This window comes from Bos taurus, chromosome 10 (genome assembly GCF_002263795.3).
Source record: "Bos taurus isolate L1 Dominette 01449 registration number 42190680 breed Hereford chromosome 10, ARS-UCD2.0, whole genome shotgun sequence".
Classification (NCBI taxonomy): Eukaryota; Metazoa; Chordata; class Mammalia; order Artiodactyla; family Bovidae; genus Bos; species Bos taurus.
The window spans coordinates 30,063,946-30,087,264 of record NC_037337.1 but is presented as its reverse complement, the minus strand read 5'-3'; the positions used below and the strand labels follow the sequence as shown (position 1 = coordinate 30,087,264).

Sequence of the window (23,319 nt, the reverse complement as noted above, 5' to 3'; positions counted from 1 at the left end):
TGTTTGGCGCTGCCATTTGAGCTTGGGTTGAAACCGAGGGTGGGCCGGCCGCGGCGCCTCCGGTGTCTGCAGAGGCGGTGCGGACGGAGGAATGAAGAGGGTCTCTTGACTTCAGTAAGCACACCGGGATGTGTTGGCCGGGGCAGCCGGCAGGCTGATGGGGGAGGGAAGGAGCAGCCTGTGAGACGGGGTGACGGCGGCCACCAGCCCGGGCGGGGACCGGGACTGGGAGAGGCCTCTGAGCAGCCGGCTGGTCCGGTGGCTGGGCTAGGGTGGGGGGCGTGGGGTCGCAGGTATAGACGCTCAGCTGAGCCTGCTGGGGTCAGGAGGGCGAGAAGAAGGGTAGTCTTTACTATTCGGAGAGAGCCGAGGACAAAGGGAGGTTTGGAAGAGAGTGGCTGGAAGTAGTGAGAAGCTGGTAACAGGCGTGCTGCAAGGAACTGAAAGGATCTGAGAGAAAGAAGGGAAATCTGTGTAAGTAGCTGAAAGAATTAAGTGACAAGAAAGGCCAGTGAAAGTGAAGGAAAGGTGAGGGGTGGCACAGAGCTAAGAGAAGGGTCGGTGAAAGTGTATAGAGGATCGAGGAAAAAGCCGTGGAAGTGGCTGGGGTCCGGGGCCAGAAGAGTGTCAGACGGGGCCGGAAGGCAGCGGAGCTGAACGCAAAACTGAGAGTGTTTGGAAACTGGAAGACTTGGTGGCGAAAGAGGGCCAGGACTCAGATCGCACCTCGGAGAGTGAGCGACATGTCCGGGATGTGGGATCAGAGGCTGGTGCGTTTGGCGGTTGTACAGCAGCTTCGGGCTGCCTATGGAATTAAGGTCAAGGGTGGCCGTGCTCAGTGCGATCGCAGGAGACAGGAAACAGCAACCACGGAAATAGTGGTAAGTTCTGGGGAAAGAGGTTTAGATTTTAAAAGGGGCCGGGGAGGCGGGGTGCGCATTCTGTAACATCGCTTATTACTAGGTCATGCTAAAATGTTCATTCTGTATGGATCCAAAAGAGAATATGTTTAACTGTGTCAACCGCAGCAACATTGACATTTTGAACTAGATAATCCTTTGAGGGGCCTAAGGGTCAGCTGTCGTGTACATCATAGGATCTTTAGCAGCATTGGCTTCTACACACGAGAGGCCAATAGTGTGTCCCAATTTTGACAATTAAAAATGCCGCCAGAGATTGCCAACTTACTGTATTTTGAACAAGTTGCACGTGGGAAGGGAGACAAACACTTTCCCCACTGTTGAGTAACATTTGGAGAGGGGCAAGGGATACCAGTCCATTTTCTAAATGAATCAGTAAATGAGGAGATGTGATAGCATTAGGAATAGGCTTTAAATGAGTAAATTGAGAAACCACAGTAGAATGGTTCAGAAGCAGTTGATTTTTGGGTGGTTGAGGTAAGGGGATTTTGAATGAGATTTTAATATTTGTACAGAATCCTGAAGAATTTCATTGTGAAAAATAAGTTGCATATAAGGATTTTGTTTTAGATTTATATCTAAATATAAATCAGATCAGATCAGACCAGTCACTCAGTCGTGTTCGACTCTTTGCAACCCCATGAATCGCAGCATGCCAGGCCTCCCTGTCCATCACCAACCCCCAGAGTTCACTGAGACTCACGTCCATCGAGTCAGTGATGCCATCCAGCCATCTCATCCTCTGTCGTCCCCTTCTCCTCTTGCCCCCAATCCCTTCCAGCATCAGAGTCTTTTCCAATGAGTCGACTCTTCACATGAGGTGGCCAAAGGACTGGAGTTTCAGCTTTAGCATCATTCCTTCCAAAGAAATCCCAGGGCTGATCTCCTTCAGAATGGACTGGTTGGATCTCCTTGCAGTCCAAGTCTTCTCCAACACCACAGTTCAAAAGCATCAATTCTTCGGTGCTCAGCCTTCTTCACAGTCCAACTCTCACATCCATACATGACCACAGGAAAAACCATAGCCTTGACTAGACGAACCTTTGTTGGCAAAGTAATGTCTCTGCTTTTCAATATGCTATCTAAGTTGGTCATAACTTTCCTTCCAAGGAGTAAGCGTCTTTTAATTTCATGGCTGCAGTCACCATCTGCAGTGATTTTGGAGCCCAGAAAAATAAAGCAGTTTCCACTGCTTCCGCATCTATTTCCCATGAAGTGATGGGACCGGATGCCATGATCTTCGTTTTCTGAATGTTGAGCTTTAAGCCAACTTTTTCACTCTCCACTTTCACTTTCATCAAGAGGCTTTTTAGTTCCTCTTCACTTTCTGATATCTAATATATATATATATATATATACACCTAATTATATGGTACTTTATTTTAAGATCACAAATATAGTAAGTTTGTAAGTGTGTGAAAGAATTTGTGTGCATATTTCTTTTTTTTACTTCTAAGGAAAACTGACACTTTGCTTTTAGAGTCAGATAGACTTTGATTAGGCAATGGCACCCCACTCCAGTACTCTTGCCTGGAAAATCCCATGGATGGAGGAGCCTGGTGGGCTGCAGTCCATGGGGTCGCTAGGAGTCAGACACGACTGAGCGACTTCACTTTCACATTTCACTTTCAAGCATTGGAGAAGGAAATGGCAACCCACTCCAGTGTTCTTGCCTGGAGAATCCCAGGGACGGGGGAGCCTGGTGGGCTGCCGTCTATGGGGTCACACAGAGCCGGACACGACTGAAGCGACTTAGCAGCAGCAGCAGACTTTGATTTGTGTTTGATTCCTGCTCTCCTCCTATTTGGGGTGTGATCTTGGGCTGCTTGTCCTAAGCCTCAGTTTCCTACTCTATAAAATTGGAATGGTATCTCTCCTTGAGTTGTTTGGGGGAGTTAAAAAATAAGATTTGTAGATAAGACTAGCACACAGTGCCTGTCACATGCCACTTATTTATTCAGCCAGTTGTTATGATAATCAGAGATCTACATTCTAATTAGTAGTCATGCTAGAAACCCTAATAAAGTAGAGAAATACAGAAGATCATTGTGTTATGAGCTCTAACATGTTAGGTAATTATTTAAATGCTAGATTTCTTTAGTTCTTTGGTGTTTATTATCTAATGAGAGTTTTGAGCTCTTTACAAAAAGTGCTAGGCATCTTTTTAAAGATGGTATTGTAAGTGGTGTTCTAATAAAATTTTAAAATCGTGTTATTAGTTTTATTTTATGAGATTAAATTATAGCACTTATTTGTGAAGTCAATTATTGAGTGTAATGAACAAAAAAACACCAACTCTGAATTCTAGGTATGTATGATGTTTGTAAACTTCAGCTTCGGCATATGATTTATTTTTGCATTTTGTTTGATTGTGTAGTATCAAGAAAATTCTGATTTACCCAAATAAGGGGTTGCCTATACTAACATAATTTTTTTTTCCTTTAAATTTTTTTTGGCTGCACCTTGTAGCATGTGGGAAATTAGTCCCCGACCCGGACTTTTTCCAATGAGTCAGCTCTTCCAAATCAGGTGGCCAAAGTACTGGAGCTTTAGCTTCAGCATCAGTCCTTCCAATGAATATTCAGGGTTGCTTTCCTTTATGATTGACTGGTTTGATCTCCTTGCAGTCCAAGGGACTCTCAGGAGTCCTCTGTAGCACCATTTTGAAAGCATCAATTATTCGGCACTCAGCCTTCTTTATGGATCATCTCTCACATCTGTACATGAATACTAGAAAAACCATAGCTTGACTAGACGGACCTTTGCTGGCAAAGTGATGTTGCTGCTTTTTAATACGTTGTCTGGGTTTGTCATAGCTTTCCTTCCAAGGAGCAAGCGTCTGAATTTCATGGCTGCAGTCACCATCTGCAGTGATTTTGGAGCCCAAGAAAATAAAATGTCACTGCTTCCCCTTTTCCCCTTCCTATTTGCAATGAAGTGATGGGACCAGATGCCATGATCTTCGTTTTTTAAAAGTTGAGTTTCAAGCCAGCTTCTTCACTCTCCTCTTTTCACACCCATCAAGAGGCTCTTTGGTTCTTCTTCACTTTGTGCCATCAGAGTGGTTGTTACTGTTCAGTTGCCCACCCCTCTTCCATCTCCTTCATCGGCTCCCTTTTTCTTCTATTCCTTAAGTGTGGATCTTCCCCAGGGTTCAGTTCTCTGTTCCTCTTTTCTGCTCTGTCCCTTTTGTTGTTGTTCCATCGCTAAGTCATGCCCAACTCTTTTTGATTCCATGGACTGCAGCACTCCAGTCCTCCCTGTCCTTGACTGTCTCCTGGAATTTGCTCAAACTCATGTCCATTGAATCCATAATGCTGTTCCACCATCTCATTCTCTGTCACCCTCTTCTCCTCCTGTCCTCAGTCTTTCCCAGCATCAGGGTCTTTTCCATTGAGTCGGCTCTTCATATCAGGTGTCTAAAAATATTGGAGCTTCAGCTTCAGCATTAGAGTAGTATCATCGGCATAGCTGAGGCTGTTGATATTTCTCCCAGCAATCTTGATTCCGGCTTGTGATTCATCCAGCCCGGGATTTCGCATGATGTACTCTGCAAAGAAGTTAAATAAGCAGATGACAACATATTGCTTTGTCATACTCGTTTCCCAATTTTGAACCAGTTAGTTTTTCCATGTGTGGTTCTAACTATTGCTTCTTGACCCGATACAGGTTTCTCAGGAGACAGGTAAGGTGGTCTGGTACTCCCAGCTCTTTAAGAATTTTCCATTTTGTTGTGATCCACACAGTCAAAGACTTTAGTATAGTCAATGAAGCAGAAGTAGATGTTTTTCTGGAACTCTGTTGCTCTTTTCTATATTCATCTACTAAATTGAACCAGATGCTTGAGAAAGGACTAGTAAGATTTTGTCAGATCATTAAGAATGTAAATGATTTTGCATGTCATGCAGCTTGCAGGACCTTAGTTTCCTCCACCAGGGATGGAACCCTGACTCAAAACAGTGAGTCCTAACCACTGGACTGCCAGGAAATTCCCTGAATGATTTATTATTGTAAATAATAGTTAAATGTTAATAACATGCTTTTAAAATGTTAAGTGCTTCAAGAGCATTCAGGGAGAGCAGATGTATCTAAAATAAATTAACATATATGTGATTAGGTATGCCCACTTAATCTAATTTTATATAAGCAGACATGTACAGGCTTGAATTAAAACTAAATTCAAGTCTAAGGTATTGCTACAGCCTTCTTAAACAGTGACTCATTTTTGAAGTTTGAATATACACCCAAAGATAGTGATAGATTCTTTATTCAGAGGTGTGCACACTCAATCAACATATGGATATACTCTTGGGATCTTCAAATGTATTAACATTTGAACGTAATACATTCTATTGTGACTTCTTAAAAATGGTTTTCAAAGTGTGAAATAAAATTTAAATTGTTTACAAAATCCTTTCCTTCGATATTCCGAGCAGTTTGCTTAGTACTCTCCAGTAATGTGGAAAGTGTTCCCAGATGGCACAGAGTAAAGACTCTGCCTGCCAATGCAGGAAATGCCAGAGATATGTGGGTTCAATCCCTGGGTCAGATCAGTCAATTTGACCTTCTGTTCAAGTTAGTAAATATTTATAAGGTGACCAATAGAAAGTTTAAGGTCAGTATTTATATGTAGTTACTGAAGGAGCTTGTAGTATTTTCCAGAAATGTTAGTATTTGGGGCCAAATTCTGTATAAGAATTTCCTGACCAAACACTAAATGGATTAAAAGATTTTCCATTATGGGATTGGAAACAGGGAATGTGCGTCCTTGCTTAAGGGCAAAGTGACTGTTTTTGCACTCCCAGCACCTAGCATCTTAGTATACAGTAGTTACTTTTTAACAAATGCACTTGATGTAACTGTTTTCTATGTCTTGACTAATAGTTTATTTTTGCTATCTTGTTTTATTTTTTTCAATTTTTAATTTACCTAATATTTAAGACAGCTTATATTGAGCCTAATATTTGTGTTAGAGTAACTGAATTTGTCATTCTAGGGTAAAATATTTGGAGTACCACTAAATGCATTGCCCCAGTCCATTGTACCAGAATATGGACATATTCCAAGGTGAGCAAAGTTTGAAATGAAGAGTAAATATTTCAAACTACTATTTGAATGTATGAAAATAAATAATTGATGCACACAATTAGTTGGAACTAGCAAATGATTTTTATTTCTCAACATTTACTCAGATTAAAAGTTGTTTATTTTTAATTTTGCATATTTTAACTTTTTAATTTGTATTCATTTTCAGGATTGAATTTTAAGGTTCAGTAATGAATAAATGTTAGAAACAAGAATTTTTGGTTCTCTATCAGTCTTTTCACTGCTGTTCTGATTATACTCAGTGATATACTAAACTACCAATTCAGTTATAATTTTTATTATTTTTTGTTTTAGAAATGTTGGATAAAAGAATATTTAAGCTTTTGGGGTATTTGTGAATATAAATTATGTAACCCATGAACTTTTTTATATCATTATTTGTAAATAACCTTTTGGACTAACTGCATCAGAAATTACTAGGGAAGTTTACATCTTAAGAAAATAGTTTAAAAGTGTGTAATATAAACAAAATACCTTAGCTCTTACTAATTCATTTCTCCTCTATCCAAAATAGGGTTCATTCTGGTTACTATTGTCCAATAACCTAAGTTTTTAGTTGATGTATTCTCTAAAAGCTTTTGAACTCCTTTTTGCCTTAGGACAGTTTTCCCTCACTCACACTGTAGATTCACAGTCTTCATGAGGTAACCACTTAGTATTTTGCCTTTTAGGTGGCCTATGAAAGGCCTTTTTATGATGATATTCAACATTTAGAATTGCAGTCATAACCCTAATGTGTGTATGTGCATGCTAAGTCGCTTCAGACGTGTCTAACTCTTTGTGATCCCATGGACTGTAGCTCGCCAGGCTCCTCTGCCCATGGGATTATACCAACAGGAATACTGGAGTGGGTGGCCATGCCCTCCTCTAGGCATCTTCCCAACCCATGGATCAAACCCACCTGTCTTATGTTTCCTGCATTGGCAGGCGGGATCCTTACCACTAGTGCCACCTGAGAAGCCCCATGTCCCTAGTAATAATGACTAAATCTTTGTTGTAATTTGTTTGCCTGCTTTAAAAAGAAAACTTTTCTGTCAGTAATTCTGCAATCTTCTGCCACTCTACATCAGTAGAATGCCTTCATTTTCTTGCAGCTGACATCCATTCAGATTTGTGTTACCAGCTGTTAACTAAGCATATAAAGCCAATATTGATTGTTAAAAATTATTCAGTATAAAGAAATTAAGCACACACCTCTAAAAACATGAGAAGGGTTGTAAAGACTGGGATCAATTTATCCGACTTTCTGAGAGGTAATATTGATGAGGGAAAAAACCTTCACTTATTTTGGGGCAAATGTGCAGATGCTAGGTTTTTTAAGCTATGTGTGTTGTGCAAGATCACCTGTGGAAAGAGAGTAGGTAAAGAAAAGAAGGAGGCCTTGGAGCCCTGGGTGATCTTAGGATGGAGAAGTCTGGCAGAAAAAGAAGAACCAGAAAAGAAGTTTGAGAAAGAGCAGTCGGGCAGACAGCAGCAAATAAGTGTAGTGAAAAAGAGTATTTAAAAGATCATCAGGAGTGGTCAAGTATCAAGCAAGATAAAGACAGTGACTTGACTCTGGATTTGGCAAGGCAGAGGCCATTAGTGACTTTGATGGAGTAATGGGGATGAGTTTGATTGCAGAGGATTTGTGCATCTTGCCACCTGAAAAGAGTTCTGTCTTTCAGTTTCCTTGTTGATGCTTGCACGTCTTTAGAAGAGCATGTTCATACAGAAGGGCTTTTTAGGAAATCAGGATCTGTTATTCGTCTAAAAGCACTAAAGGTAAGCATATGCTTGAACTCTGTTTGTACCACTCTTTGATTTGGTTTTTAGGATTGAAATATTTAGAATTATTACATGAATTATTGACAGAAACTGAGTTTGCAAACAGCTTTTTTTCATGACAGAAGAACCTTTTTCCAAAGTGTGTATCATTTATATAATGCTTTTTTAAAAAATTGAGGTCTAATTCACAAATATATTTAAGGCATACAACCTGGTGTTTTGATGTACATATATGTTGTGAAATGATTTTCACAATCAAGCTATTTATATAATGCTTTAAAAATTTACAGAGTACTTTCAAACTCATGGTCCTTGTCCCTCTGTATGATAGGAAATGAAAGTTTGTTTAAAATTTTGTTTTTAGCCTTCTAAAAAATACTGATATATACTAAAGAGTTAAGAGAAATTCATTCAAGAAAGCTCTTTAGAGTATAAGGAAGGATACTTTATTTGTGTTAAACCCTCAAACCCCAGAGTACTCAAAATGATTATATTTATTTTAGAATAAACTCGATCATGGTGAAAGATGCCTGTCTTCTGCACCTCCTTGTGATACCGCAGGACTTCTTAAGCAGTTTTTTAGGGAATTGCCAGAGCCCATTCTCCCAGCTGATTTGCATGAAGCACTTTTCAAAGCTCAACAATTAAAAACAGAGGAGAAGAATAAAGCTACATTGTTGCTCTCCTGTCTAATGGCTGACCACACAATTGATATATTAAGATACTTCTTTAACTTTCTCAGGAAAGTTTCTCTTAGGTAAGTAGTAAAAAAAAGTTTTTGGGAAATGACAGTTTAATTTCTCAGCTAGCTAGATATACCCTTATGATAATAAATTTCATTTGGAATAGAAATTTTTCTTAAAAATATTATATTTTTCCTTACTATAAGAAGTATATCCTGTATAATGAAAAATATGTAATATTTCCTTGCTGTCTTGGGGTTGCCATTGTGAATGCCTTAATGGCTTATTAGTGTTACAGGATTCTGAGGCCATTAAATGGCTTCTAATGATTACTGTGTTTTTAAAATATTTGTGGTTTGCTTTTCAATTTGTCCCTTCTGCTGGCTGTCATTGAGCCTGTTTGTTCTAGACATACTTACTGCCTTCAGTACTTTGAATTTTCTGTGTGTGAAAATCAAAGAAATGTGTTCAATTTGTGTGGGGGGAAAAAGTGTGGACTCTAGGGGTAGCAGTGTTTTCGTGACATATATTTAAGCACACAGAGGCTGTGTATTTCTGATTCTGTCTTATTTCAAGTCAGTCATGTAGATGGGTAGGTGAGGGGTAACTGTATCTTGGTTTGTGTTTAACTGGTAAAGTGAGAGGTCTTCAGAATGTGCTCAGTGTTATTTTAATTCTGTATTTTTATCTTTGACTCCATCTTATAAAACTTTTTTTCATTTAAGGTCCAGTGAGAATAAGATGGATAGCAGCAATCTTGCTGTAATATTTGCACCAAATCTTCTTCAGACAAGTGAAGGACATGAAAAGATGTCTGCTAACACAGAAAAAAAGCTACGACTACAGGCTGCAGTAGTACAAACTTTTATTGATTATGCATCAGATATCGGTAGTTGCATTCTTAAGTAATGGGATTTGTTTAAATGAGGGAGATCCCAGCTTTTTCTAAGTGAGCTACCAAGACAACTGTTGGGAAGTAGTTATGTACTATTTAAACATTTGGGGGGGGGGGGGTAGAGGAAAAATCTTGATTGTGAACATTTTCATTTAGGGCATGTTCCAGATTTTATCCTAGAAAAGATACCAGCTATGTTGGGTATTGATGGTCTCTGTGCTACTCCATCACTAGAAGGCTTTGAAGAAGGCGATTATGAAACTCCTGGTGACTATAAGAGAAAACGAAGACAAAGTGTAGGAGGTAAGTGGTCATAGCAGCCCCATATGTGGAGGTATGGCAGTTTGCTTTTGCCTGAAATGTGTTTCAACATAAAAAAACATAAGTTATTAACTGTCCCATTGCTTTTTTTAATCTTTTGGCTTATATGGTATTCCCACTTTCTGTTTCTTCTTGCCTTCTTTAGAGGTTTTCCTTGTGCCTTCCTTGTAGATTTTCCTTGTACCTTCTTTGTTCTGTAACAAAATACTTATGGTCCATCCCATATCAAGGTATTTATCCAAAGAATATGAAAACACTAATTTGAGAAGACATATGCACCCTTATGTTCATCACAGAATTGTTTTCAATAGCCAAGATAAGGAAATAACCTAAGTATCCATCAATGGATGAATAATAAAGATGTAGTATGTACATATATTATGAATACTACTATTGTTAATTTTTTGAGGAGTTCCATAATGTTTTCCATAGTGGCTGCACCAATTTACATTCCCTTTTCTCCACATCCTCTCCAACACTTGTTATTTCTTGCCTTTTTGATAGTAACCGTTTTAACAGTTGTAGTGTCTCATGGTTTTGATTTGCATTTCCCTAATTGTCAATAATTTTGGACATCTTTTCATGTGCCTGTTGGCCATGTGTGTGTCTTTAGAAAAATGTCTATTCAGTTCCTCTGCCTATTTTTTGACTGGGTTGTTTGTTTTATTTGGTTGTTGTTGTTGAATTATATCAGTTCTTTATATATTTTGGATATTAACCACTTATCAGATATGTGATTTGCAGATATCTTCTCCCATTTAGTAGGTTGTCCTTTCATAAAACTGATGTCACATAGGCTACTGCCTATGTTTTCTTCTAGGGGTTTTATGGTTTCAGGTCTTACATTCAGGCCTTTAATCCATTTTGATGATTTTTGTCTGTAATGTAATACAGTGGTTTAATTTCCCTCTTTTGCATGTGACTGTCCAGTTTTCCCAACACCATTTATTAAAAAGACTATTCTCTCTGCATTTTATATTCCTTTGTCGTAAGTTAATTTTCCATATATGTATGGGTTTATTTCTGGACTCTTTCTGGCTTCCCTGCTGGCTCAGTGGTAAATAATCTGCCTGCTAATGTAGGAGACGTGGGTTTGAACCCTGGATTGGGAAGATTCCCCAGAGAAGGAAATGGCAACCCACTCCAGTATTCTAGTCTGGGAAATCCCATGAACAGAAGAGCACAGTGGGTTACAGCCCATGGGGTCGCAAAGAGTTGGACACAGCATAGCAACTGAGCATGTACATATACCTACATTTATCCACTTTGTTTTGGCTGCCATTTGCTTGTAGTATCACCTTTTATCCCTTCACTTTGAGCTTATCTATCTTTAGAGCTGAGGTAAGTCTCCTGGAGGCAGTGTATAGTTGGGTTTTGTTTTTTAATCCATCCAGCCACTCTGTATCTTTCGATCAGTGAATTCAGTCCATGTACATTGTGGCTCAGACAGTAAAGAATCTGCCTGCAAGGCAGAAGACCTGGGTTCGATCCCTGGGTTGGGAAAATCCCCTGGAGAAGGGAATAGCCACCCACTCCAGTAGTCTTGGACTTGCCTGGTGACTCAGATGGTAAAGAATCTGGCTGCAATGCAGGAGACCTGGGTTTGATCCCTGGGTCAGGAAGATCCCCTGGAGAAGCGAATGGCAACCCACTCCAGTATTCTGTCCTGGAGAATTCCATGGGCAGAGGGGCCTGGCGGGCTACAGTCCACGTGGTAGCAAAGTCAGACTTGACTGAGTGACTAACACTTTCACTTTCACATTTAGGATGATTATTAACAGATGAAAACTTAGTACTGCCTAAACTATAACTGTTTTCTGGTTGTTCTCTTTGTCCATTGTTTCTTTTTCTTTGTGTTTCTGTCTTCCATTTTGTTCTGTGGTGTTTTTCTGTTTTCTCTTTCATGGTTTGTGTCTGCTCTAGATTTATATTTTGTGGTTACTGTGAAGTTGGTATAAATTGTCTTGTAGATGAAATAGTCCTTTTTCTGCCAACAGCGTCTTATTACCTTCACTTGCTTATATGAGTTTCATCCTTTTCCTCTTCCTCTTTTGTGTTTTTGTTGTCTCACATTATGTTTTTATGTTGTGTGTTCACTACCAAATTGAAGTAGCTACAGTTTTACTGCTTTTTTTCCCTTTAACCTTTAATATAGAATTGTTTGACAACTTATTCTGATACAGAGTTGCAATTTTCTGATACTGTTTATCCTCTTATTCAAGGCTTTGTTTACTTTTGCCTTTTTTTTCTGGTAGAAGAGTTCCTTTCAACATTTTTGTAAGGCAAGTCTAGCACTGATGAACTCCCTCAGCTTCTATTTCTCCTTCTAATCTGAATAATATAGCTGACAGTTTTTATCTTTAAATATTTTGAGTATGTCATGTCATTCCAATCTGTCCTGGCTTGTTGTCCTGGCTTGTCCTTAGTCATCAAAATTAGAATTCTGCTCTTTTCTCATTCCCATATCCTACTGTCTACCAAGTCTTATCACTCTGATCTTGTAAATACCTTTATAACTGCTTGTTTCCACAGGACCTACCTCAGTTCAGAGCCTCATCTCTTGCCTGGCTAATTCCCATTCTTCCTTCAGGTCTTACCTTAAATACCACCTCCTCAAAGATACCTTCTCTCACTCCACGATTTAAATCTGTTGTTAATATTTGTACTTCATGCTATTTACCCATTTTTCGATAGGTATTTATTTGCTTGTTATATTTAATGTTTGCTTCCTCCAATAGAAAGTTTCATAAAGGTCACTGTTTCATATTTTGGCTACTGTTGTATCTTCATTGTGTCTGACACATAATAGGTACGAAATATATATTTGTTGAATGACTGAATAACATACTTAGAAGAACCTTTAGCTAGTTTGCCTATCTCCAAGGAGGCTTACACACACACACCCACACACCCACACACATACACACCCTGCTGCTGCTGCTGCTAAGTCACGTCAGTCGTGTCCAACTCTGTGTGACCCCACAGACTGCAGTCCACCAGGCTCCTCTGTCCCTGGGATTCTCCAGGCAAGAACAGTGGAGTGGGTTGCCATTTCCTTCTCCAATGCATGAAAGTGAAAAGTGAAAGTGAAGTCGCTCAGTCGTGTCTGACTCTTAGTGACCCCATGGACTGCAGCCCACCAGGCTCCTCCATCCATGGGATTCTCCAGGCAAGAGTACTGGAGTGGGTTGCCATTGCCTTCTCTGACATACACTCTACCCCCAACTAATCTATTATACTGCTGCCAAAGCGCAGAAATGATGGTTTTGTTCCTTTTTCCCTTTGAAGAACTTCAGATTCTTCAAAATTATATACAGCCTTGTTTTCCTAACACACAAGACTTCTCTCTTAACCATATCCACTGTTCACTAGATGCTCTAGCTGTATCAAACTCCTGGCTTCTAGTATGCATACATTCTGTTTTGTCTTACATGTCTTTGCATATGCTAGTCACCTAGCCTGAATTCTACCTTCTACCTAATCAACACCTACAAGGTTTTATTTCCCTTTCCAAGCTTTCTCTCTTGGTGCCATTTCTTCCCTTCCTCAAAAGGTAATGATACCCTCTTCTGTACTCTTTTATACATTGTATTCATTTTATACATTGTAGTTAGTTGTTTTACGGTTCATTCTGTATTTAATGTTTTCCTATTTATTTATGAGTTATTGATGAAAGGTAAATGTTGTTATAGTTGATTATATTATATATGCCTTGCATTTCAGATTTTGTTAGTGGAGCATTAAATAAATTTAAATCTAACAGGACACCTTCTATTACACCTCAACAGGAAAGAATTGGTAGGTATTATATATTTTTATTTAATTGGACATTTATATATGTACATTATGGGCTTCCCTGTTGGCTCAGAGCGTAAAGAATCTGCCTGCATTGCGGGAGACCCAGGTTCTATCCCTGGATCTGATAGACCCCCCCTGGAAAAAGGAATGGCACCCAACTCCAGTATTCTCGCCTGGAGAATCCCATGGACAAAGGAGCCTGGTGGGCCACAGTCCATGGGGTCACAAAGAGTCAAACATGACTGAACAACTAAGTTTCACAGTTTCATGTATATTATACAGAAATTAATTGTGATAATAATTACCTGATTTATTTTGGTTAATCAATTCCAAGTGTAATTTTTAGTGGAGATATTGTACTATAACACTATATTATGACATTGGATATAAATGTGTTTATATATATAATTACATTGGATATGTTGAACTTAATATTATAGGTAAGAATTTATTTTAGTCTGTGTTTGTTTGTTTTAATTTTCTTGTTTTTCTTTTGAACTTTTAATTTTGTATTAGGGTATAACCAGTTAACAATGTGATAGTTTCAGGTGAACAGCTAAGGGACTCAGCCATACATATACAGTATTTTAGTCTGTTGTTATATCTGTGATCTTCTAAGTCATGTTCTTCCATTTGCAAGTGGGATGCTACTGAACATGTGAGACTGAAAAACTCAATCTCATTTTTATTCAGAACCAGAAAATTATTAGTGTTTGTTCCAGTTTTTTATTTTGATTTGCTTGTAGCTAAAATTATTTAACCTGGTAATAGAAAATTTGATTGTTTTCATTTTCCAGATTGAAGACATTAATTGGTTAATAGTTACTATGAAAAGCAAAAATATTTAGATTAGTTTTTGTTTCAGCTGTTACTAAGAATCTTGCCTCTTTACAACTTCACTTTTTAAGTAATTGCATAGTGTTAATTTAGTTATTAATGTATTTTTGATAATACTAATGTAAACATCCCCCCATTTTTGGTTAGTTTTAAGTAATAGCTTTATAGGAAGAAATTATATGAAGTGTTTGTATTTTATCAACTCTGGGAGAAAAAACAAAATTTTTTTTTCAGCCCAGCTATCCGTTTCACCAACAATTCTTACACCAAATGCTAAGCGTAAACTGCCGGTAGATTCTCATGGTCTCTCAAGTAAGAAAAGGAAGTCCATCAAGCACAATTTTAACTTTGAGTTGTTGCCAAGTAATCTCTTCAGTAGCAGTTCTACACCAATATCAGGTAACAAATAGAATTTGTATAACTGGATTATAAACATTAACAGGAGTGCTTATTCTGGACAAAGTGCTATTTCATAATAATTCCTTTAGGAGGAAGATTTTATTCTCTATTTTATCAAATCTCTGGATTTTGTAAAGTCCCCTAACTTTTAAAATAGACAGTGTGGTTCAGTGTAATTAATGTGTGTGTGTGTGTGTGTGTGTGTGTGTTTTACCGCCTTGCCTGTTGAAAGCTATGGGTCACTGTGAATAGGAATAGTACTGGCGCTCAGGTTTTACCTGACTGAATAGCCTGAATTCTGCTTTAGTTGCTTCTGGATCTATGGCTGTGACTTGATTATTGCCTTCTGTTGAATTGAGGTCACCAGCATTAGAGTGTCTCTGAATTCAGAGTTGGGGTGTTACCATTAATGTAATCATTGTGGGTTAGTTGGGGGGGCTTTTATAAAAAGCCTTAAAAGCTTTAACACTATTCCTTATGACATGGTTTCCACATCCCTTTACCAGCCCGGTCATTTTATTCTGAATGAACTGCAAGTTTCTAATGTGGCCAACCAGAGCCTCCAGAGAAAAATAAAATCACAGTAATTTGAATACCAGGTTTTTGTTAGCATGATCTTGGATTGGCTTGGCTCCTTTAACATGTACGTGTAGAATACAAGTTGGCTCGTATTAAACTATGATCAACCCAAAATGAAATGAAGCTCTAAGCCCAGAGTCTTCCATCTCATATTTGTCTCACATTTAGTTAAAATTTGAGTGGTCTCAGATTCTTTTAGATTTTCTTTGTTTTCAGACAATGTTAAGAGTTCTACTTTGAATTTGTTAGCTGGATTATGAGGTCTTCCCAAAAGCCTCTGTTTTGTTTCTGTTATCCAAAAGCTTTACATTTTACTTGTCTGTTTTATTTTAAAAGATGAACAGAATAGCAACTTGTTCTCTATGGTTCATTAAAGTATAATAATAAGAACTCTGAAGCTATGTCTGTAGTTCTTCCAGTGTTTACAGGTTGGAGATACAAACTTTAACTTAGTATATTTTTAATGTTCAGAGTTTTCCACTTTGGAGGACTATTTCCAAATGGCAGATGTGCATCGGTGTTCTTCTTGCCTTTGTTTATATTAGCAATACAATATCTTCCTCAGGAAACAAACCTCCTTCTCTCCACGCTCCTGACCCTAGAATAAAGCTACCTGAGTCACATTTGATATATCATGGTGCCTCCAAGTTTGTTTTTTTTTTTTAAGGCAAACGCACCCAAAAAGTCACTGTAATGGAAAATTCTAGGGACCTGTGTAAATTCTTCATCAGTACCAGTGGGAAGTTGAGCGGGTTCATGTTCGCTGAGTGTATACTGGGCGATATTCAAATACAAGTCAAATGTATATGGAGCCTTTGCTCATAACTCATTATACTTTACCCCTACTTTTTTTCATTATAGTTGGTTTCATGATATAGTGTTAAATAACTTTATCAAAATGAGCTATTGTAACCTCCAGTTGTTAGCATGGAACATGGCAGTAACCATGTGGTTATATGTGTGTTATGGGTCATCAGTTTTTGTCAAAAATATTGGACAAATTACACTCTAGAGTCAGATAGACAGGAGGTTGGCTAGCAGGTGCATACTGCATACTCAGACACTAAATTGTTTTCAGTAGTTCATTTTTGATAATGGCATTAATTAATCTTATTCACCAGGTTCTGTGCTAGACATCTTATATACATTATAGCAATACTTATATTCACCATAAAAATCCAAATTTAGAGCCTAAAGCCATTTAGTAAGTGGTGGACAAACTCAAAGTCTGTCTCAAAAGCTTATTTCTCTAAACTGCAACAGTGCCCATCTCTCCCTTGTAAGCAAGTATTGAGTTTAAAGTAAAACTCTAATATAAAAATAATGTTTAATCTGACCTTTAATTGGCAACTAAAAAGAAATTGATACTTTTTTTTTCTTTTTTGGTGAACTTGGGTTATTTGGCCCTTGAAGAGTCTAACCAGAAATTATGTGATTTTGTTGTTGTTTAGGGGTAGAAGTTAAGACTTTAAATCTAATTGCTGTTAATATTTTATACTTTGAAAAGCAAATAAATATGTATGGTCCATCACATGTGGTTGTTTTTATAGTTCACTGTGATACAAGCCCGGAAGGGTCATCTCAGAGTTCATTCTCTCCTGTCGCCATCAGTGGAAACCATTTGATCAGTACAAATGTGCTAAGGCGAAGTAAAAGGCTTGCAAGCAAAAAGGTTTGCAGGTAAGTTATCCAGGTTGGGTAAAAATTTGATATATATACTTAAAAAATATTTTGTCTTTCTATTGAAAATCATATTTGAATAATAATTTTTTAAAATCCCCTTTGCCTATAGTCTTATTAATCTAGGGCCTATCCTCCAGAGAAAGATTCCTAATTTGAGTCCATTTTGCCTGTTTAAAATCCTATTTTATGTTGATGTGGGTAATTTTTAAATTTCCTGAATATAAAAAGCTAGTCTAATGATTCTGGTTTATAAGTGACTGAACTCTTGTGATCAACAGGAAAGATCATTTTTTATGCATATACAATGTGTTCACGTATGGTATCTTAAACCTGAAAAATTATTACTCTATTCAGTTACTAACAATGTGATTTGCTCTGGGCTTTCAAACTTTATTTTGTAGGAATTCCTCTAGTTCTTATGCTGTAAACTGATGTTTTTAATTTCACTCTTTCTAGGGTGGAATCAGGAAAAGCAGGCTGCTTCTCTCCTAAAATCAGCCGTAAAGAAAAGGTTCGAAGATCTCTTCGTTTGAAATTTAATCTAGGGAAAAATAGCAAAGATGGAGTAAGTGTCTTTCACCATTTCCCTGCTATTTATATTAGTGTAAAGCTGAAGACTTGATGCTAAAAGACCCTCCCAACCCTGTCTCTCCTCCATCTACTGCCCTGTTCTCAACTCTTCTTTATACCAAGCATTTACATTTACATTGTTATCTCCAGTTCCTCCTTTTCTATCCTCCTGAAATCAATTCCAGTGACGCTTTCATCCCAATCTCTCACTGAAATAGATCTCACAAGATTACTCATGAATTCAGCACTGCTCAAACAGGTGGACTCAATCCATCAGCAACATGTAACCCAGCTAATGACTTGCTCTTCTTTGGCATATTTTCTTTCCTCGCTTCAAGGACATTTCCTTGCTTCAGGGACATTTTTATTTTCTTCCTTCTTTGCCAGTTAATTTTCTAATTCCTTTATATTGGAGTACCCAAAAAGCTTTGCCCTTGTATTTTTTATCCCACTGCACTCACTCAAGGTGATCATCAGCTCTAACTAAATATCATGTATTTACTGAAAACTTCAAATTTGTATTTCTAGCCCACATTGCTCTCCTGAAAACAACTTGACTACTTAACATTTACCTATTTGACCTCCCAGTTGGGAGGTACTGACATCTTAATAGAGCTCCTGAGATGCATTTCTTCTTTGCTGTTATTTCTCCACTCCTTCCTCTCTCCCCAACCCACGCTTCTGCCTGCAGTCTTCACCGTCTCAGTTATGGCAACTTATTCTTCCAAGCGCTTAGGCCAAACCATGCAGACATTCTAAGCCATTAGGGAATCCTGTCTAACTCTGCTTCCAGAGTCTATCCAGACTGACCACTTTTCACAGCACTTTATTTCTAACTTTTTGAGTTATGTCATTTAAAACTTAGATTACTACAATAAGTTCCTACCACCTGCTTCTATTTTGCTGCAGTACTAGGACCAAAATTATCCCCTAAAAAGCAGAGTTAAGTCATGTCACCCCTCTTTTCAGAACCCTCCAGTGGCTCCCTGCTTCACTCTCAGGAGAGAAATAAAGTCAAAGTCCTTACATTGACTTGCAGTGCTCCACATGGTCTATTCCTGGCCTCCCTCTTGGAGCTCTCCTCCCACCACCCTCCCCTGCTCCTCTGACTTCATTCATTTTGCCTCTTTGTGATTTCTTGAATGTGCCAGACCTTGCGTCAGCATTAGAGGCTACAGTGGCATTTTCCTTTCCTTGGAATGTTCATTCCCCTTATATGTTCATGACTCTCACTCTGTTTACTTTACTCACAAATGATCTTCAGATCAATGTATTTAAAATTGTACCTCCCCCCGGCCACAAAAAAATTATACCCCCACCCTTCACCAGTCCATATCCTTCTTACTCTGTTTTACTTTTCCTTCTAGCACTTTTCATCTTATGTATTGTATATTGTACATTATAATTTATTGTCTATCTTATTCTGGTCTGAATCTCCCCATCAAGAATGTAAATTCCATGAGGGTAAGATTTTGGTCTGCTTTTGTTTTCTTTCACTCTTGTGAACAGTCCTGGGCACAGAATCACCACACACAAAAAATTTTTAAGTTAATGTATGAGGCTGTTTTATTTTAGATCATAATATATCCATTAATAGCCAGTCAAATGCTTATAGTTTCCATCAGCATGCATGCAAATATATTGTTTTCTATAAAATTATTCCTAAATTATATATATCTACCTTTTAAAATTAGCTATAGAGGATTTTGATAACTACAAAACAATAGTCTGTCTTAATATTTTGAATTAACTAGGTTTATTTGTTAACCAAAACTTTTTCAATTTTTTCTGTACAGAATGAGTGTTCTGGTGTCAATAGATCTGAAAATGTTGGTCGACGACTTGCAAATCAACAAAGTTTAAAAAATAGGATTGACTCTGTAAAAACAGGTCTGCTTTTTAGTCCAGATACTGATGAAAGATTAACACAGAAAGGTATGTTTACATGATATTGGTAGAGTTTTACCCCAAAAACCTACTTAATTTTTTTTTAGTTTTCTTTACATTTTATTGAGATAATTGACATATAACCTTTAGTTGCTTTTTTAGTGATAAAATGTGTTAAGTACTTTACTGTTCTAGAAATTGAAAATTTATGTTTGAATAGTGAAAATATTTGAATTGGAGTGTATGTTTCTATGAACAATTGGATCTTTACAATGTAAATACAAAAATGTTGAATATTTATACATTAAAAAATTACTTTTTTTGTATTGACTTGTCATTTTTTATCCACACTTTAAACTTTTTATTTTGTATTGGAGTATAGCCAGTTAACAATGTTGTGGTAGTTTCAGGTAAGCTGCAAAGGGACTCAGCCATACATATATATCATAAAAAATTATTTTTAATACAAATCTAATTTATTGGAATTAAATGCTTAGTGTTTCATTTATCATGTATTTGAATAACATTTCAAAAGTAAGTCAAATATAAGTTTAAAAACACTGAACTGCTTTATTTTAGGTTCGAAAAAGATCAGTAAGTCGGAGGAAAACTTATTAACTCCAGAGCAACTAAGTGGAACAAATTACCGGATATCTTGGATAGGACCTAGTAATTCTGATTTTCAAGAAGTAGATGGAAATGAAGCTTCTCCAATAGATGGAACTCTTGAGGTGGAGAACTCTTCTTTGGAGCCTGATATGATGGTTGAAAAGTCCCCTGTGAGCTCATCCGGGCTCACCCCTCCTAATGTACACAGTCAGCACAGTAACAACACAACTGGCAGCTCTCTTAGTGGTGATGAAAATAACTTGACCACAGAGACTGTGGTAAAAATTCAGAAAGCATTTTCTGAATCTGGAAGTAATCTTCATGCATTGATAAATCACAAGCAGTCATCATTAACTAATGTGGAGAAAGTAAAATTCAATGAAACATCTTCTACCAAAGGTAGCCCAGAGAAAAATCTCTTGAAAACTAATTTGACTGTGATAGAATCAAATGGACACCATACCAGTAACAATGAAGATAGCTTTTCAGAAAGAGACTTCTCACTACATCAGCCTCAAAAATCAGATAGAGAAGCCACTGTAAAATGTTACTCAACTCAGTTGAAGATACAACTAGAAAACAACATTCATTTCAATATACCAACAGATTATTTAAGCAAGCAGGAGTTGCCCAGTGATGAACATGTAAGGAAACAAGAGTCCCCAAGGGATACCCTCAATACTAAATTAAAGGAGAATGAAAATTTGATTGAAGAGAACTTACTGAAACACACAGCTTCTAGGGAGGTTGTGGCTAGCACCTCTTCCTTGGGACAGAGCACGTGCAGTAGCACAAACTTGTCAAAACCTAGTCCTGGGGGAATCATTAAACAGCAGTCACCAGTGGAGACACGTGATGAAACGGTTTCTGAATGTTTACAAATGACAAAACATGGAAGGGTTTCAGACCACATACAGTGGTTTAACAATCTGTCTTTAAATGAACCAAATAGGACAAAAGTTAAGTCACCTCTTAAGTTTCAGCGTACGCCTGTCCGTCAGTCAGTGAGAAGAATCAGTTCTTTGTTGGAGTATGGTGGACAACCTCCAAGGCGTAAATTAGCAAGTCTTGGTGATACTGCTTCTCCTCTGGTTAAATCAGTGAGCTGTGAGAGTGCTCTTCCCTCTTGTGTAGAAAGTATGACAAAAGATTCCTCCCATCCATGTACCAGATCAGGTCCTAAAGAACAGAAGTCTTCATCTTGCAAGCAGTCAAATATTGATATGATTTCAAAATCAAGCATGGAGGTAACTTCTACATCTTTCTTACAAATGAAGAGGCACCCAAACTCTGTGAATGCTTCTCTTGGGTCCACCAGAGTTTGTAAACAAGAAGTGATATCTAATAGCCAAATTAAGGTTCCCTTGGATGATCTAACAAACCATGATATAGTAAAATCTATTGTAAGTAATGATAAGGTCTTTCCCCCTGGCGTAAACAGCAGGGTCCTTAGAAAACCATCAGAAAAAGAGCGGATCTGGTATAAAGGTTCTCCCAAAAATCCTATTGGAAAACTTCAACTACTACCAACAAGTAAACCTGTAGACTTATAGTTGGTAAATGTTGTACTCATCATTAACGTATATAAAATTATCAATTGGTGATATGACTTGCAAGGTAATTGATGTGTTTGTAGCTCAGGATGATTGTTATGTGATGAATTTAATTTCATTGCACAAGCAACTTGAATTCTTATTTTTCTTAATTATGGCAATATTTAAGCTGTCTTTAATTTTATTGTGATCTCTTAAAGCAGAGGTTACACTTAACTTTTTTAAAGAAATTGTTGACTGGGTTTATAAGACGTTAATTTTTGAGAATTGGATGAATTTTATTTTTTAACGTGTGATAGAATGGAATGAGTCGTGCTGATTTCTTGTTACTCCTAGGCCAGATGAGGTTTCTCCAAGAAATCTTAACACATAGAGGGAGAGATAAGCCCTGCAGATCTTATTTCTCAAATTCCATTAATGTTCAGTGTCTTTAAAAATCCCTAGAAATTAATTTTCTTCAATAGCATTTTAATCCTTTGTTCCTTTTGGGTGTAATTAGGTTTATATTGCCTATAGATGTGACAGTGTGTTCCCTTGAACTAAGAATAATGGCCGATGCAGAATGACGATGACTCAAGTGTGCTGATATAGTATGAGGCTGCAGAAATAACAGATGACTTTTAAGCCATACTATATTTTTAAAGTTAATTTGCACAAATACAATTGTATCTGTTTTGTCCGATATAGAATTTAAAAATTTTTAAGGAGTAATTAAGCTTGGGAGATTTTAATCAAAGTGATTGCTTGTATGCAGATGCTTGGTTTTAGACTTTGTAGTAATTGATGCGCCTCTGTACATTTACCTTGGATTCTTAAAAGAACCTGTGATAGTTTGTCATGTGTGTAAATGTTATTTATTTAGCATAGACATTAAAGATAACTTTCTGGAAAATGACTTGCCTGAGACTCTAATGAAATTCAAAGTACCTTTTAGAATTTGATCCAGATTGTCAAGCTAATCTAATTATTAGAAATAACAAAGTTTTAAGGACAGAATACTATCAACAGTAGAGTGTATTTAAGTTTTAGAAGAAGGAATAGGTGTGCAGAATCCATCACTAAAGATAGTTTTGCAGGCCAGGTGTTAGCATGCCTCATTCAAAGGCGAGGGCAGGACAGAACCACACTGCACACCACGCAACAACCAGGCAGTGTGAGTATGTGGGAGGAACTGAAAGTCATCAGAGGTTTGCTTTACCAAGTCCTCCTTGATAGCGGTACATCTTATTTAAAAGCTATTTCCTATTTCTATAATCACTACCTAGGAATTGACCCTTTCTCAGAATTAGGAAGTATTACTTATTATATATAAAGACTAAAATCTACAGATAGAAACATCATGTTTATCTGACATCAAAACAGGTTTTTAATACAGGTATGCCTTTCTGTTGATGGTATTTCTAATAGTAAATGGATATAGAAAATATTCATAAATTCTGAGATGTTTGTTGCTGCAAGCAGTTTTTTTAAACTTTATTTTAAAAATGTATTAATGTCCTTTGATTTCCATGGGAGTAGGTGAAATGTTGAATTGGAAGCCTAATTCAGTAAGAAGACAAGAAATTAACTGTACAAATCACCTGGATCAGTGGATTTTCTAAGAGACTAATCATTAATAATAAAAGATGTTTATTAAGGAAAAAAACTACCCACATGTCACTCCGTTTTTTGTTAGCTGAAAGCTGCAGTGCAGAGTAAAGGATTATGAAGGT

At 37.4% G+C, this 23,319-nt stretch overlaps 1 protein-coding gene across 3 annotated transcripts; it reads left to right on the top strand.

The window, feature by feature from the left end:
- The first annotated feature begins 11 nt into the window (after positions 1 to 11).
- ARHGAP11A (Rho GTPase activating protein 11A) lies at positions 12 to 23,255 on the top strand. 3 transcript variants are annotated; one of them, XM_005211539.5, is made up of 12 exons: positions 13 to 881; positions 5,917 to 5,987; positions 7,694 to 7,790; positions 8,297 to 8,550; positions 9,202 to 9,365; positions 9,528 to 9,674; positions 13,416 to 13,490; positions 14,562 to 14,726; positions 16,856 to 16,985; positions 17,445 to 17,553; positions 19,355 to 19,493; positions 20,025 to 23,255. In XM_005211539.5, the coding sequence occupies exons 1-12, from the start codon at positions 744 to 746 to the stop codon at positions 21,605 to 21,607; spliced, it is 3,072 nt and encodes a 1,023-aa protein (XP_005211596.1). In that variant the 5' UTR covers positions 13 to 743; the 3' UTR covers positions 21,608 to 23,255. The 3 variants fall into 3 exon arrangements, with proteins under 3 accessions (XP_002690828.2, XP_005211596.1, XP_005211597.1); XM_002690782.6 differs by lacking the exon at positions 20,025 to 23,255 and having other exon boundaries at positions 12 to 881; positions 19,355 to 19,507; XM_005211540.5 differs by lacking the exon at positions 13,416 to 13,490 and having other exon boundaries at positions 264 to 881.
- Positions 23,256 to 23,319: the final 64 nt, after the last annotated feature.